General features: G+C 40.6%; 2 protein-coding genes across 6 annotated transcripts in view; one reads left to right on the top strand and one right to left on the bottom strand.

The window, feature by feature from the left end:
• LOC126401623 (epithelial cell-transforming sequence 2 oncogene-like) overlaps positions 1-17622 on the top strand; it is a 141952-nt gene that overhangs the window by 13778 nt on the left and 110552 nt on the right. Inside the window, exons 6-22 of one of the 4 annotated variants that reach the window (XM_050062959.1) lie at positions 2304-2439; positions 2585-2750; positions 3036-3164; positions 3259-3351; positions 4505-4711; positions 4830-4933; positions 5052-5201; positions 5278-5364; positions 5778-5887; positions 5983-6130; positions 6215-6288; positions 6418-6574; positions 6678-6743; positions 6863-6951; positions 7047-7219; positions 7350-7519; positions 8037-8962. In XM_050062959.1, the coding sequence (XP_049918916.1) occupies positions 2304-2439; positions 2585-2750; positions 3036-3164; positions 3259-3351; positions 4505-4711; positions 4830-4933; positions 5052-5201; positions 5278-5364; positions 5778-5887; positions 5983-6130; positions 6215-6288; positions 6418-6574; positions 6678-6743; positions 6863-6951; positions 7047-7219; positions 7350-7483 (2023 nt within the window). In that variant the 3' untranslated portion in view covers positions 7484-7519; positions 8037-8962. Of the gene's footprint in view, positions 1-2303; positions 2440-2584; positions 2751-3035; positions 3165-3258; positions 3352-4504; positions 4712-4829; positions 4934-5051; positions 5202-5277; positions 5365-5777; positions 5888-5982; positions 6131-6214; positions 6289-6417; positions 6588-6677; positions 6744-6862; positions 6952-7046; positions 7220-7349; positions 8963-17622 lie in introns of those variants that run through there. The other 3 variants (XM_050062960.1, XM_050062958.1, XR_007571103.1) reach the window with 3 other exon arrangements.
• Positions 9080-17622, bottom strand: part of filip1l (filamin A interacting protein 1-like) — a 107434-nt gene continuing 98891 nt past the window's right edge. For both annotated transcript variants that reach the window (XM_050062954.1, XM_050062955.1), the window contains one exon: positions 9080-9993. In XM_050062954.1, the coding sequence (XP_049918911.1) occupies positions 9766-9993 (228 nt within the window). In that variant the 3' untranslated portion in view covers positions 9080-9765. The remainder of the gene's footprint in view (positions 9994-17622) is intronic.

Raw genomic sequence — 17622 nt, 5'->3', positions numbered from 1 at the left:
CTCCACTACCTCCCCCTGTATGAGTAGTGGAGCGTGTGCTGTTCTTCTGGTCGTCCTGTAGTCTACAATGACCTCTTTTGTCTTGGCGGTGTTCAGGACCAGGTTGTTGTCTGAGCACCACCGGGCCAGGTGGTGGATCTCCTCTCTGTAGTGAGTCTCATTATTGTCTGATATGAGGCCCACTACTGTGGTGTCGTCGGCGAATTTGACAAAGGTGTTGGAGGCATGGATGGGGAGGCAGTCGTGTGTGAAGATGGTGAAAAGGGCCGGGCTGAGCACACAGCCCTGCGGCGCACCTGTGTTAAGGACGAGTGTGGATGATGTATGAGCTCCTACTCTCACCGCTTGCGGCCTGTTGGTGAGAAAGTCACTGATCCATGAACACAGTGGGGTGGGCAGGCCCAGATTGCGAAGTTTGAATACCAGTTTATGGGGGATGAGTGTATTGAAGGCGGAACTGAAATCAATAAATAGCATCCTAACATATGTGTTTGGCTGCTCCAGGTGAGAGATGGCTGTGTGGAGTGCTATGGAGACTGCGTCCTCTGTGGATCGGTTCCCCCTGTAGGCAAACTGGTGGCTGTCCAGGTCAGGGGGGAGACTGTCCTTGATGTGTTTCAGGATGAGCCTCTCAAAGCATTTCATCACAATGGGGGTCAACGCGACTGGGCGGTAATCATTGAGGCAGGTGACAGCTGACTTCTTAGGCACAGGTACAATGGTGGATGATTTGAGGCAGGTGGGGACTGTGGCTAGCTGCAGGGAGAGATTGAAAATGTCCAGAAATACACCTGCTAGTTGGTCTGCACATGACTTCAATGTGCGGCCTGACACCCTGTCTGGGCCAGCAGCCTTGGTGATGTTGATCTTCCTCAGTGTGGATTTCACCTGATGACACTGTAGGATGAGAGTCTGCTGCTGCTGCCCCTCCTCAGTCTGGGCGGGTTGGACCATCACTCTGCTGCCTTGTGTGTCAAAGCGTGCAAAGAACTGGTTTAAGGTGTCAGGGAGTGTTCTGTCATGGCTGATATGCACATTGCTGCACTTGTAGTCCGTCATGGTCTTGATGCCTTGCCACATGCTCCAGAGGTTGTTGTTGTCAAAGTGTCCCTCGATGCGCTGCTGTTACCTGTGTTTAGCCTCTCTTATGCCCTTCCTCAGGTCTCTCCGGGCCTTGCTATAAGCCAGCGTGTGACCTGACCTGTAGGCAGCATCTCTGGCTTTGAGCAACATAGGCACTGTACTGTCCAGCCATGGTTTCTGGTTTCTAGTAGGTGTGTATGGTCAGTTTGGAGTGGGAAATGGAGGAAAAAAACGAAACGGACAGTTGTATGTGTATATCCTAAACATCATTAGGGATTTACAGAAACAAAAAATGAAAGATATAGGATTGTACATGACAAAAATCACATGCAAACATGGTGCAATTTTGGAGAGCTCGTGTGAATTTTCTGTAATAAAACCTCTCTAAAATTGTTCTGCTTCACTTTATCAGCTAAAGTTAACAGAATGTTTTAGAAAAATGTAGGGTTAACCGGGGATTTCACACTGAGATTTGAGGCTCATATGATATGTGAGTATTCACTGTCAGTGTTGTAAATGTGTGGTGATGCTGCTGATAGTAAGTGCTGATTGATAGCTAAGCTATGTAAGCTTGAATGGGAGGCTGCTGCAGTACAGTCATACAGCACAGTGGCATCAGACTGTTGTGTCCAACTAAATCAAATCAAACTGTTGGCTATCAACAGGTTTGTTACATGCAACACTTGGCTTTACAATAACTGGTGGTTCAATCTCATATACATATTCGATTGTATCACAAGGTACCAGGATTTGGAGTGTAAACAATGTCTGGCCAGTGTGTTGGGTCATGGATCCACTTGGACAGGCAAAGTCTAAAGGAACATGACGGTTTTAATCCTCACTTATTGAGGAGGCCTGCACACTTGGGTTCAGGGAAGGTCGCAAAACAATTAAACATGCCTGTAAAGCAAGCATTTGTTTAACAAGAAATGCATGCAAACTTGACAAAATTATACTCCAAATTGTATTAACATTGGATGGATTTTCAGTTTTCAATCCTCCAGAAAGGCGAGCAGCATGATTATTACCTGTACTGGCAGGACTGGTCTGTTGTCAGTGGGTAAATGCTAATTCAGATCAGTAGCTAATCAGCTGCCCGTTCCAGCTTCATACTTAATAGACAGACATGAGAGTGATGTAGATTCTGCAATCTAACTCTCTACAAGAATGCACCAAAGCTGTGAGGTGAACACTAACCACAACTTCACCTTCTCGTTCAGTGAAAGACTGAGCAAAGCCAGTGGAGAGCTGTCTTCCTTCACCAGCATACCTACACTGCCACGTACAGTGTCACCCATCTATCTGACCACTTCTGCCCTCTTACTGCTCATCTCCAACAGAATCCCTGCCTATGAGGTAAAACACCAATAAAAAGTCATCACCATCTATTTAAGAGAGCAGCGATGAAGGCTGTGAGTGTAAAAAGAACAAAGCACAGTGGGAAGATAAACACAACATTTCTCCCTGTCTGCTCTTTTCCTTTCTCCCTATGCTTATGTAGCTGGTGCTGAGTGGTGTGAAGGCAGGAGTGATGGTGGTTCTCTACGATCACAGAGGGACTCTCACAGCTCTCTTAGCCCAGGTAGAGAGGGCTATTTCCGGGCGGAGAGCTCAGAGGCTGGGTCTGCTGGCTCCGGGAGGAACAGAGGAAATCCATCTGCTTCACAGTGAGAATTAATAATCCTATGTGTGTTAATGTGTGGAAACACCGACAGGGTTAGTCCCAGTCCAACTGGAGCCTCCAGTGCTAGAAGTTTATCTCTCAGGAAACTGGGAAACACATCTGCTAAAACCATTTCACGGCTTATTGTAGTGTGACAGTAGCTTTTTTGTACACTAATTCCCCAGCTATCCTGGTGTCCAAGACTAATTACCATAAATCTTCCGTTACATATGAACTCACCCTTTTTTTCAGTCTACTAATGCAGTTCATTTTACCCTTGACTCTTTAGGTAGTAGCCTATCAGAGAGGACTCTACTGGCCCCCAACCACAGAGAATTCTGGGAAAAACTGTGTGGCTGGATAGCGCCATCTGAGGAGGGAGGAGGGATTGACATCTTTTCCCCGCTGGCAGCATCTGGTCGGGTGAAACAGATGTTAGGACACACACTTCTCTGTAATCGTCTCTGCATCTGTCTCATTAACTTCCACCCTCTCTCTTCTTTCTTCCTCAGCATCAGGAGTGGCTCTCATCCAGACTCTCTCTACCCTGACTGGCCTGGAGGTTCAGGCGCCAGTGGGTCTTGCCACCGGAAGTTTCCAGAACAGTGAGTCACTCGTGCTGACTCAGACACTGCAACTGAAAAATGTTTGTCAGGAGCCCTAAGCCTAGCATTAATGCTCTACTGTTAATTGTGGCAGCTATGTTTTTATTTAGTCTTAGTCTTTGCATGTTCTCCCAGTGTCAGCGTGGGTTTTCTCTGGGTACTCCGGCTTCCTCCCACAGTCCGAAGACATGCAGGTTCATTGGTGACTCTAAATTGCCCGTAGGTGTGAATGTGAGTGGGAATGGTTGTCTGTCTCTATGTGTCCTGTACCTGTCCAGGGTGTACCCTGCCTCTCACCCAGTGTCAGTTAGGATGGGCTTCTGATGGAAAACACAGGTTGAATGTTTTAGATTGCAGCTTTGCTCAAAGTGTCTTGTGGTCTGATGACATCAATTCAAGGAGTACATCCAGACATGAGCACGCTCTGTTTTGCATTTTTATTTTGAGCCAACGCAAGTCAACAACTGGCGAGCTATGCAGTCAATGAAACGTTTTGAAACCATTTTTTTCACCGCCCATAGTACATGACAAAACCAGCCTGCTACTGGTGTAGTCTTGTGGCTCATGCAGCACAGGAAAAACAGCTGCTGCACTGAATAAAAAACGGTCTATAATATTCTCTCTTCTTTTTTGTTAACAAAAAAAGATTTTTTTTTAAAACTATTTTAGTGTGTTTTGCATGTTGACATAGTTACAGTGAGTGTGCTGTAGTATTGTTGTTTGTACAGAGGGTGGCGCACTACCACAAGAACACGCAGGTAATATAGGTAAGGTGCAGGTGATGAGCAGCAGGTGCGTGACGGGGAAGCAAACAGTTTTCTGACCGTGTTAAAGTATGGCAGCATGAAGTGTTTGTAGCGTGTTGAAGCTGAAATTGATGAACGGACACTTACCTTTAATGGACACTGAACTGTTAAGTGGAAACTTACCTAAGATGAATTACGGACATACACTGTTTTAGCTGTGTGAAGGTGAGCACGTGTCAAAATAAATGGGTGACTGCACTCAAAGAAACGAGTTGGACATTGGTTTATTGCTGTTGCCGTTCTCTTGCTTTGTTTATTAGTAGACTACAGTACCACCACCAAGTGTAAAGTTACTCTAAAGCATTGCATTAAAGCCACAATATATATATTTTTTTACCCTCTCACAGTCCTGAGCGAGTGGTCTGACGGCAGTGTGTGCACCGCCCTCTTGAACCGGCACCCAGCAGCCCCGGCTCTGCAGTTCGTGTGTGAGAGCGTACTGCATGGCTGGTGCAGGCAGGCTCAGTGGATGGAGGAGGCTCTGGGGGAGCTGATGGGCTCCCTAGGGCCACAGCTACAGCGGCTGAGCCTCCAGGCCAGGGGCCGAGCTCTGGGTGGGTTTCACATACAGGTAGATTTTAATGCACATCTGGAGCAATGGCAGGTTTAAACAAATACATGTGTGCTGTGTGTCCTGTAAACTGTCTGAAGGACCTGTGAATGTATTTATAGGTAATTTTTTGTGGGAGAGAATTCGCCTTGAGGAGCTTTGTGTGTCCAAAGATGTAAGCGAGGCTCTGACTGAGGGACTCACAGCGCTCACAAGACAGGAAGAGGTGAGAATTACTGTAGAAGTGTTTTGTAATAAACAAGAGCAAAAACTGAAATGATGCAAAGTTACTCATGTGCTTTGAAAGTTGCAAAAGTTGCAAATAATTTTCTGCTCATGTTCAGACCAGACCTTTGGAGTTTCTTGCCATGTTCCTGAAAAGATGGCATGAGGAGCAGGAGGGAGAAGAGAGTAGCGGGGAGGAAAAGAGGAGAAACAAAGAAGCAGATGATTTCTCCTTAACACCACATAGCTTGCAGCTTGAGCTACCACAGGTGTGTGTGTGCTTTGTCCATTCAGAGAAGGTTGAAGGAACACACAAACAACTTGTTTCTTTCTCTTTGTCCCTAGACAGCGTTAGATTGGAGAGGTGCAGCTGCCAGAGAGCTCCTCCACAGCGAGTGTCTCTATCTGGGGAGACTGAGCGCTGTGCTGAAGGTAGGTCATTGGCAGACTGCAACAACATTAAAAACAAAAGACTATTCAGCTTTCTTTCTTTTAGTACATTTAGTGACGGTGTCACATGTTTAGCCATTGTTTCAGGAGCAGTCCTACTCGACATGTGGTCTAATCAGACTTAAAAATACTTCCTCTGAAGCTCAACACATTAGGTAATGCTGTTCAATCAGTTTAGAAAATAGAATAACACTGATAGGAAAAATTGCAGGAAGTTTATTTGAGACATTTTTAAACTAGGTGTTTGTTGATGGTTCTGCAGCTGCATGGCATGTTTTTAGTTTTTATTTGAATTTGATTTGGGGAGGAGTTCAAAGTACCTTAGATGCAGAAATGGTTCAGTATTAGAATACTAACATGTTTGACTGATACCTGCCCCCCCCAATGTGTTGAAGGTGTACAAGGAGCCTCTTACTGCAGCTCTCAACTCCAACAGAGCCATTCTCAGCCACGCTGACATCCACATTGTCCTCAGCCCTGTCAAACAAATACTGGAGCTCAACAGGTACACACACACACACACACACACACAAATATATATATGTATGGTGCGTTTGTGTCCGTCTGTGTGAACATGATACATGTGTGTGTTTGCTGCAGAGTGTTTCAGGTAGATTTACAGACCAGGCTGCAGCAGTGGGGTGCAGAGCAGTGTGTTGGAGATGTGTTTGTAAAACTGTGCTCAAAACTCAGAGTCTACAGCAACTACCTCAACAACTACACCACCGCCCTCCGTACCATAGACAAGGTACAATCAAACAATGTGTATGTGCCATATTTTAGACAAACTGCTCATCTGTATGATATGTAAGTAAAAGGTGTTGTGTGTCAGTGCAGTGAGACCAAGCCTCCATTTCGGGCTTTCCTGAAGAGAGCTGACAGAACTCTTGCAACACACATGCTGAGGTAACAGCACACACACATACACTTGTATCTTTATTTGTCTCCATGGGCATCAGTATCCACACCTGACCATAAGACTATAATCATTAATCACACCGTAATGTTTACAGCCATGTTATTGTGTTTGTGAAGCCTGCAGGAGCTGCTGCTGTGTCCAGCGTGGAGAATACAGGAGTATGTGACTCTGCTTCAAGCTCTGTCTTTACACACACACCCCAGTCATCCCGACCACACACACCTGTCCTCTGCCCTCAACACCCTGCTGAGATTCAGGGAATTTGTACAAAAGGTACAACAGAGCTGTGAGTCAGTACTTCATGCTGATTAATAAATAAATGTGAAGTCTGTAGCATTTCTGTGCCATGAACATCAGATGTTTTCTTTTGTGTCAGTTGAAGCGTAACTCAGAGAGAGACAGGCTGATGGAGGAGACGCAGCAGATGATTCAAGGCTGTCCAGTAAAAACACAACTCCCTCTTTTTTCTCATTCTCTCAAAACAACCCATAAAACTTACCTACTGTGAGTATTTTATGATATAATAAGGTGTGTGTTTATGGTTGTGTGTCTGTCATGTAGAACCTCAGCGAAGGGAACAGGCAGCTGATAACAACTCAGGATGCTGCTTTGCTCAGGAGCCCTGATGAACAGATACCAGACTCACTCAGGTAACAAATCTATGTTTTAAATGGCGTGATAACTGATTGTAAATCTAATCACCTGCTTATTTTCACTCTGTGTGTTTGTGTGTGTGTATTGTTAGGACCTTTGAGCATGTGTCTGATGTGGGCCTGTTCCTGTTCAACGACGCTTTGGTGTTGACGTGGCGAAATGTGCATCACACACCTTTCACGCTGGCTCACCAGAGCACACACACATTCCTGGCCTCTGTGGCCCTCACCAGCCTGGCTGTCAGAGAGATCGCACATTCACGCTGTGAGTTTTTGTCTTGTAGGGACGACAGTAGCGACAGCTTTGATGACTTTCATTAATCTTCAGTATATGATCATTTAAGTCTGGTCTTTTTGAGAAATTGTGAGAGTGACAGGAAGGTGTTTTTCTGTAGATGTGTGTCATGCCTTTGTCCTGGAGGGTCCTTGTCGTTCCTGGGTTTGTGCCACAGAAAGAGGTGAGGAGAGAGAGCACTTCCTGTCTGTGCTGCGTTCGGCCATAAACTCTGCTCTGACAGAACATCAGTGAAGACACCGTGACAACACACCAGCAAGACAAGAGGAGGTTTGGACACCACTGTTGGCCCTTTTTTACATGAAAAAGTTTTTTGTTTGTTCATTTTTAAGTCAGGAAGTGTCTCACTTCTACATTAAAAGTGTTTACAGAGGTAATCCTTTAGTCACAATAATTACCTAAAAATAACATACAGTAATTTTTTTCTTCAAGCTTCTAACCCAAAATCAGTTTTCTACTTGCCCTTGTACAAATTACTTTATTCATTTGCAGTTACGAAATACAACAAAGACAACAAAGACATGCCTTTGAACAATGACCCTGTTTTATCCACCTTGCTTTTTCAAAATTGTGGCAAACTGGACAATACAAAGTTGGAATTTTACCCACATCCTCTAAGGTCACCAAACTAAACTCCTGTTTCCAGGAGAACTGAAATCCTCACTTGTGCCTCAGCTCATAAAGTTTGTCTTTAACCGCTGCCATTTTGCTGTGAACGCCCCATCAGTACTGCGCAACTGCAACTTCCACCAACGATGCAATGTGACATACTTTATTGTCCCTGTAGGAAAATTCATCTTGAACCCTGGAGCTACACAAGTATTGCTGCCTTACAATAACAGTCCAGAAGAAATGGCCTACATGACATTTAACTTACCCCAGATATTAATGCAATCCTTAGTTGAGCCCTGCATTACATCAACCACAATCTTTGTTACTGTAAATTTCAACACATACATCTTCACAACTTCCGAAAACCAAGTGTCAACTCAGCATCAACTGGACATGTTTAACCCCCGCCACAGATTGTAAAACAAAAACATATTTTGATATACATGATATTTGAACAAAATACTGTTGAATAAAGAGCTAAATAAATCACAATGAATTAAAATCTAGTCATTATTCTGTACTCTTGCACTGTAAACCTGTTGTAGTTTAAGTTAAAAAACTTTTAGTTTTACTAACTTTTTTTTTTATGAATAGTTTTGCAGTATATTTCCATATGAATCGCAGTGGATATTAGAAAGTGATTTGTGTTCTGTTTGCTGGTTCTGTTCTGTTCTGTCCTGTCTTGTCTTTTGTGTGGAGTAACTGTGTGTTAAGCACTCTCTGTGTACCTGCTGTGCACTGAGAATATTGTGGGATTTATTTCTATTGTAATAATACATCCCCATGAAAACATATTGCCTTCTGCTAAATATGTTCTGGAGCTGACCCTGTAAAATTACAAGTGAATTTTGCTTCTCTGCATTCATTCCTTTGACATTAAACCAGTAGCATTAGCTAAAAAATCCCAGCATTACAAGTAGCATTCCTCTTTGACAATCAGCCCTTTAAATGTCAGCTTTAAATATAATATCTCAAAAAGTAATCGCCGTTTGTGTTTCCAAACAAATATCATATCATATTCATTGTTGTTCCTTGTTATATCTCCAATTATTGGCATGCATGCATGTTTATTCCAAGTTTTCAGTGTTAATAAATCTTCTGTTTTTTCAGTTTCATCCTTTAAAAGAGCTTTGATTAACAGTTTTTTTTAATGTTTTTATTTTTATTAATATATACAGCATTTTTTTATAATAAGGTCAAACATTTCTCTTGTTCCAGGTATAAAAAGTCTTTATTGATAACCAAAAATAACACGAATGTCACATTTTAGATATCATCACTATCAATGAGCTGCGGTACAACACATCACTTATACACTTATGTACATTATTGCCACTTATTTAAAAAATATCCACGTGTTCTATCCTTAGAAATGGATCAATGGCTGTGTTGTTATCTGTACGCTTCAACAGATCAAGTACTGAAAGATCGATACAAATGCCAACAATACAAAGAAACATTCATTTTCAGTCAAGTACATATAACAAACTTAATGTTCTAGTATTACTCTTCACTTTTATTTCCATCACAGTGACATCTTCACACACATCTCTGACACTGGAACTACTTTCTAAAATGTGTTGTAGGTTTATTTACAGCAAATACAGTGTGTATACATTGAACATATTGATACAGAGATCTGTTGTATTTTGTCTTCAGAGCACCACAGATGAGGATAGCTAACAGTTAAACGGTTAAAAAAGAATAAAGCGCTACTTTGACAGTTTGATTGTTATTTTTCTTTTGCAGTCACCAGATAGTTTCATTTTAGATTGTTAGATTTTCTGTTTGATATCTGAAGTAACTATGTGGATGATTTAAGTGTCTGTGAAATCTAACCTGACCTTCTGTGCCAAAACATCTAAACAAATCTGACGACTGGCTGATTTAAAGCATCACTGATATCACAGTCTGCGGTTCACCAGGTTTGGGTTGTTGTTGTTGTTGTTGTTGTGTGCTGCAGCCGTGTGTGTGGGCTGCTCTTTCCCATTGGCTACATGAGTGAGTGGTGACTGACTCTTGCTCTGCTGTCCCAGGCCTGCTGCCGTGCCGTTTGTCCCTTTCTGAGAGCTGTAGCCTTTTGGCTTGGGGATTTTTGTGGGTCCTGGTCGTCGGAATGCTTCTAGAGGTATCTGCGGGGAAACACAGACAGAAAACAATGAAGTAAAGTCAGACAAAGAGTGGTGATATTGTACTGTGCAGCAAAGATGAGGATGAGGTGGTGAGAAAATGGGAGACAGGAGAGAGTTATATGCACACAAGATACAGACCGTGATTTTGACCTGCCCCACAGGCTGAATTGTTTCCAGTCGCTCAGTTAAGATCAGATGCAATACTTAAAGTAACCACTAGATGATATGAAATCATACTCTATGAATGGTGAATGACCACAGGGCCAAACCTTTACTGCATGACTGCTGCACTTTGTCTTTTAGAAGAAAGACAGCTTCTTTTTTTTCCTTTTTCTAGGTCTTCAACAGGGAGTCCATATAATCCCAGGTGTCCTCAGAGTTACTGCAGGGAGGCCTCCAAATTATTGTTTGATAATTTAATATGTTTTAATTGCATTTTGTTTTTCAAAAATTAAATGGTATGAAAATACATGTTAACATGAATCAAGCATATTATTAGCAAAGATAAACCAGCCTATTCATATAAAAACTCATTTCATTTACAGTACACAACATTAATGATAGGCTAACTGTTCCACATGAATCCCTGTGCAGTCATGTGAGCTAGCTAATGCTAAATCAGTTAGCAGCACCATTCCATGACAGGGAGGTGAACTAGTTCGCTAAGAGTTAGGTACTATTGAAACATATTGGTCAGTTTGCTGTAGTATTATCCCAAGCATAGAGATTTTCTTGTAAGCCACAATGGATCATTTCATAACTTTTTGAGCAGAAGACTCTGACGCCATCCACTTCAGAAACTAACTAACTTTTCATTCTTACACAGCATTACACGGTCAGGCACCCTCTTATGTAGCTGAACCACTTATTCAACATTGTGCAAATGCACATTTTCTAAATATTGAGGTAGTGTGTGTATTTTAAATAAGGAGAAACGTGTGAGGCAACTGTTTTGATAAGCTTTTAAATTATAGAGGGCATTTTCCTCTTTTTTTGTGATATGTCATAGACAAAATAATTAGTCAATTAATCGCAAACATAGGCAGATGATGACTTGATAATGAAAACAATTGTTAGTTGCAGCCATAGAAATGTTTTTGTGTTAATTATTTACCTCCTGTACTGCATTAAAAAAAACTAGGGATTTCTGTCTGAAATGTGAAAACATTTTTTCATTGCTGCCCGTAATATAGTCCCAGTTTATCCCATTATTATTAATAACAGTGTGTTTGTCGCTTAGAAACCAGTGTTTGGCATTCGCAGCACAATCTGCAAACAAGAAAAGGAAATATCTTGGAAAACATCGCATTTCTCAGATTCTAAAACAACTCACTGCTCTGCTTACTGTGTAATCACACTTCAATCAGGGTGTTTACATGTGCAGCAGCGTGCCAGCATACTGAGGCTGTATCACTTGTGGATCGGCCCTTATACAGTGGAAACCATATCCTGTTTACCGTGATAAGATGTTTCCAAAATTATGAGTAACCTCAGCAACAGGCGGTATACTGAGCCATAGACACTCTTCGTTCTTTTACAGTATGTTTTGTGTACTTCTTGCAAATCCTCCAGCAGGATAGAGTGAATTATATAAACAGGGCTTATATGAGCTAATATGAGCAATTATCCAAACTACTGTGTGCGTAACCACACTCATCTAATGCAGTAGTCATGTTTCCAGGACTTTTCTCTCCCTTGGACATTACATGCATAAATATGCAAGTATCTGTATAATACATTATATTATCAAGCAGAGCTTCCTGTACTTTGTCCTAATGCAATTTGAAGATACATCATGTAAAAACGACCTAAAACACTGGGAAAAATAGGATTTTAGCCAATCCCCTCTCTATAACACTTAGGTTCACCATAAAATATAGTGATAAGAACCCTTGAGATACCTTTTTTAAAATTTAGAAAGAAAACATAAAATGTCCTCATTGGAGATTCATAATATGTAAGTTAAAATGCACATATTAGTTGTGTCCCCAAGTTTTCACTCAGTCCTGTTATCCTAACGCTCTTTTGATAATAAAGGTTCCTGACCCCAGTGCTAGGCTAAAAAATCAGTCCTATTACTTTCAGTCAGTTACTTATACTGTATGGACCATTTTCCATAGAGAAACCTGTTAAAAACATAAATAAAATGGCCTGAGATTGACCTTGACACATTTCAAATATTTAAACATATGTAGTAATAGACACAGTGCTGAAAAAGAAAAAAAAAATCAAGTGCAAGTTTGGAAAGTTACAGCATACAAAGGGCACCATTTGGTGAAAAGTCCCCTGTATTTGTGTCGTAATATTACTAAATTTGCTCTATAAGTAATAATTTAAAAAAAAAAACAGCAACTCCTTATATCATATATTTAAGAATTTCAAGAACCTTTAAAATCACCAGTACAAATGAGCAGTCGGGTGTCTCTTTCTCTCTTTCCATGCCAATAGTTTTTCTTCTCCAGAGACTAAATTACTCTAAATTACTTCTTGGCAACACTCAGCAGGCATTTTTTTTCTTATCGAGGGATCTAATTGGCACATAATGTAATTTTCAATCACATTATCACAGCTTGGGTCTTCCTTTTCCTCAGCACCTACTTTAGCAAAATGTACTGACAAAGATGTTCTTGTACACCACCTCAAATAATCCATTTAAACTGATATTTTTGCAGCATTTTAGATTATTATAACCATCATTTAAAGCCTGAAGGCTATTGAGAGGCAGTTCTTTTTTACAAGGACACAATGACTGTATGGAGCCAGAAGAGTGACAGTAAGTTTTGGTATCAAATATAAAATTTGGCATTAAAAAAAGGATACATCGCCACTGAAAAATGAAAGACAGGTATATGAAATCATTTTTACTTGATTTTAATATTTTTGTTGCAGTCTGGTGTGTTTTTCAATGACAATCTTGTATTGAGACCTCTGTGGATAAATGGGCTCTTGGTAAAACCCTCCTAAACAATGAACACTGAAGGCATCCTAATCGGGAGAAGTTATATCTGGTTGCAATTTGCAGACCTCATCACTAGATGCCACCAAATCCCCCTAACTCGTACATACTTTTCCTTTAAAGTGGATCTTCATCCCTTTTCAGAATTGAAACACCTTTCCCCTGTGGTCTAAGACAGAACAAAACTATCAGTAAAAATGAAAAACTCTCAGCCAAATCCCAAAACTAGTGTGCTAAAATTCAAATTTGTGATGTCATATGGCAGAGGTAGGCAACTTGTGGCTCAGGAGCCACATGAGGCTCTTTAGCCCTTCTCCAGTGGCTCCTTGTGGATTTGACAAAAATGACATGAAAATGAATAAATGTTATTTTTTCAGCATTTTAATTTATCATTGTTGTAGTCCTAAAGTGATTCTTACATTTTCCAGTTGTATAAATGAGTAGCCAGTACACAACAACTCAATTTGCTGAATCTCAATAGCGATGGCTAAGCTTGAGTCTCCTTAATGAGGCTAGCTATTTATTCCACAACCCGAAAAGAAAACGTCCTGGAGGAAAATAGAGCATTCCATTATGAGTACAGATTTGTTTGCTTTACCCACTAACAAAGTTTAAGTACCAAGTAATCATAAATAGCCAATGCTGACATAGGGTATAAAGTCTGAAGCTGCTCCATAGACAATTGATTGGGAAAGATGTTATACGTAGGTGACACTGAGAGCACCCAGGGGAACGTTCTGAGTATATGGATACATTTTCTGTTTCAGAACTGAGAACACTACAACAGAATAAATCTCATTTGGGTTTAAAAAGAAAACAAACACTCTGTGAGCCCATAAAATCAGGCTCCCATTCACTATCTATGGAGCAGCTCTAGAATTCATACCCTCTGACATCACAAGTTTGAAACTTCCTCCTCTGGTTTCTGGCTTTGAGAGAGTAGCTCATGTTCACAGATACTGATTGAACTTCCCTAGTCCATGGCAATAACATATTGTAATTCTTAATTTAGGTGGTGTTCCCCTTTAAGAGCCATGTCCCCAGTCTCAGTTCCCTTTTGAAACAAAAACGCTTTTTGCAACAGACAAAGAGCTACCTCTCTGACAAAGAAAAATGTGTCATCAATCTGGTCGACACTCCTGCAGCTGAGTGAAATTGAAACTTTTTCAGTGTTTCCATGAGTTTCATCACACCACTCACTTTATTCCCAAGCAACACAGCAAACGTCTCGCTTGAGAAAAGCACTTGGACGTGTTCATGTGCGGCTTGAGGTTTTGAGAATTAACAAAAACCTGCAGTGAACTCTATCCTTAAATATTCATACGGGGTGTACATTTCAGAATAAGTGGGGCCTGCGCTCCAGCAAAGCTAATGGGCCAGAAAATCCGTACGGGCTCCACGTCATGGGAGTGTTGTTGATTTTACATGGAAAGAGGCCTTAATGTGCGGCTTTGTTCTCTCGTATATCAGTGGTGCAGCAGGAGTTCAACTAAGTACTTCCTTTGCCCCGCACTCTGTAATCCCAGCCCAGCTGTTTCCATGGCAACCAAACATGAGGTTTGTTTTGGTGCTTGTGTTGCATTGGGAGAGAGGTTACTTCACAGTGTCTACCCTCTCACACTCAGTGTGGAGCCTTTTGTTTAGAGAAAGGCCCCATAGCGCTGTTTATTGCCCTTCCCTTGTTTTATTGTGCCGGTCGGTCAAGGTGAGCAAATTCCTCTGCGATTAGTATCATTTAGGGCTGAAGGAGGAAATCCGCTCTAGCCTGCAGTGTGATGCACTTGTCTTTTTTTCTGGCGTGCAGTTTGCTAATTCTTGGCTGCACTTTATTCACATCAGTAGCTGATTGTTTAAAATTACATCACGGTGTTTGGTGTTATTGATGCTTTATTTGACCCCCAAAAATGCTGCTTTTAATCAGCAGTATCATTGTGTGATTACGACCTCGTTCTCAGCCAACAGAAGCGTCACTGTACGCTTTTCAATGAGACACCCTTTGGCTCTCAGAGCGTCACTTGATACTCATTTTATCAGCCTGGCAGGGATACCGTGAGCAGATCCTTGGCTGGACCAGATGAGTTCAGTTTGTGAATCAAGTAAGTCTAAAGTGAGTCAGAGGGTAATTGAGGTTGCAGACAGTAATCCCAGCTGCTGGATGCTTTCTCAAGTAGTGGTCTAATGAATAGCATCTTGTTTAGCCTCTGCATCATTTCATTGCGCCCAGACTGCTTTGGATCCGGTTTCTCCAGCTGCGCTCCTTCACACTCATTCAATTTAATGCTTGATTTAATCATCTCCTCCGTGTCACACTGGTTTGTGTGTGTGTGTGTTTGGGTTGGATTACTGCAACAGTTGTCTTGCTCCGTCTAAATGACACTGAGCATTTAGTGCACGCTTTATTGTATTTTGGAGAAGCTGTCACTACAGAGATACTCATCTGCTTGTTGTACAACAAAAAGTGATGTTGCATCACATTCAAGCTTCAACACTTTAACTCTTTCGGATCCTTCTAGAATATCTATGATCACTGTCATCAGACTCCGCCCAAGTGCACAAACTTATTTGCTTGGATGTCTGATCACGGTGTTCTACATCATCAAAAGTAGACTGCATTAGAGCCACACCCACTTTTTCAGGCAAGATAGAAGCATGAGGCACATTTTAATCTATTAATCATATTGTTAAAGGGATATTTCAGATTTTTTGTAAAGGGGTGTTATGGGGTATTTATCCATAGTCAGTGCATTACATAAAGTAGATGTTTGTGGGCACACCCACAGTTTGGAGAAGCAGCAGGTGTGCCGACACGGAAGCTATGCAATGTACTGCTGTGGACAGGGTCAGCAGCAAAACATATTTTAGCTACCTAAAGAACTTACTTTACTGTCAGATAGCCCGTTCCGATGGCGTAGCTCTCATCAAAGCCAGACTCCATTGACAAAAACCGGGAGTTTTGGTTTGCTGAACACAGGAGCTGCTGGTGTACAGCTGCCTCAAACAGTTTGTTTGTTTGTGTTATTGAGTGATTTTGATGAATCCTAACTAACTCTTTTAAATGTTTAAGTCACATAATAACACAAAGTAAGTAACAGATAGAGGCAGCATTAGACCAGCAGCTCTTGTGTTCAGCAATGTTAAATTGCTGGCTTTTAAAAGAGCAATATAACACTCCATTTCCTCGCTGGACATTGCTGTATGACAGCAAGGTAAAGCAGTGAAAATACCCTAAATATCACATACAATTCAACAGATATTCATTTATTTATTTATTTTTATTTTCTCGTGGCTAAAATATATTTTGCTGATGACCCTTCCACAATAGTGCATGTATGTAATACACTGACTATGATAAGTACCTCATACACTTAAGAAGATCCAAACTTTCCATTTAAAGCACATACTTTGTGTTTTATCAGTTTTTAAAGTAAACATGAGGTGTTGTATGACTTATGCACATCAAAATATGAAAGGCTGATAGCATTTACTCAGGATTTTTGTTTTCTTTTTAAATCTGTCCATTGAACTGGACAGGGGATCTGGGTGTCATCAGGACATGAGTAGGGAAATACCGTTCTGATTTATTCTTCTTTAGACTGTTGTGATTTCATTTTCTAATTATACAGTCAGTTTAATATGCATCTTATTGATTATTTTCACAGAATATTAATCTCAGGAGGTTTCAAACAAACTGTTTTTTGGAGATTTTTCAGAAATGTAGGCTATTTTGAGTCGTGATGACAAATACAAATTATATATACATTCATGACAAATAAATTAACTAGTGTTTTTTGTTGCCATTGCCCACTTTTACTATTAGGTGGTTTCTCGCTTTCTAAAATTGATAGAAAAAATAACACATAATAAAGCATTTTAAACATTGTTATATTTTTTTGCGCATGATTTTTCAATGCATTTAGAGTAAAAATCAGTAGAAGCACCATTGCAATTTTTTGAGCATATGTGTGGTCTTAAAAATGGTAAAATGTGAAGGAATTTCCAAACAATTTGTTTTCTGACATTATATTTTAAAATCTCAAAATAATTTGTAACATGTTTGTTTGTTTTGTTTTTTTTAATTTACCAAATACCTCTTTACATTAATATCACACAGATCAGGAGAGAGGAACCAACATCACATGTATACATTTACATCATCTAATCACATTTTTTCAAATTGATACCTTTATGACAATATAATGTCTTTATATTTATTTTTTAAGTAGATCATCTAACTTTTATCTTGACCAAAAAAAGTCATGTTTTATGTTATTATAAACATTTGGGGGAAAAAATTGTCCCTAACCCTAATTAATTGACAGTGGTTTGTGTTTTTTTCCCTCTCTCTCTCTTTTTCTTCAATTTTGGTTAAATTTCATTTCCAATAATATAAAAAAAAAAGCCTTAAAAAGTCTGAAATCTAAGTTGTCTTCAGCGGCAGGAACTCTGAAAATGACATAAGAGTTTAGGAAACAAGGAAGGAGGATGGACGCTGGAACACAAGTGACATTGTTTGACTTCATGTCTTTGGACAGTCGTCCTCAAATGTGGATGCTTCGTCTTTGACACAGTGAACAGAGTCAGGAGAAAATCTGATGCGGAGTTTGAGTCAGCATTGTTAGCTTCTGCTCTCTATCAGCTAGACGTTGAACTCAATTAGCATTCTGGATGAGTAT

This window comes from Epinephelus moara, chromosome 15, assembly GCF_006386435.1.
Source record: "Epinephelus moara isolate mb chromosome 15, YSFRI_EMoa_1.0, whole genome shotgun sequence".
Lineage (NCBI taxonomy): Eukaryota > Metazoa > Chordata > Actinopteri > Perciformes > Serranidae > Epinephelus > Epinephelus moara.
The sequence above is the reverse complement of the archived record's forward strand: the minus strand, read 5'-3'. Positions and strand labels throughout refer to the sequence as shown.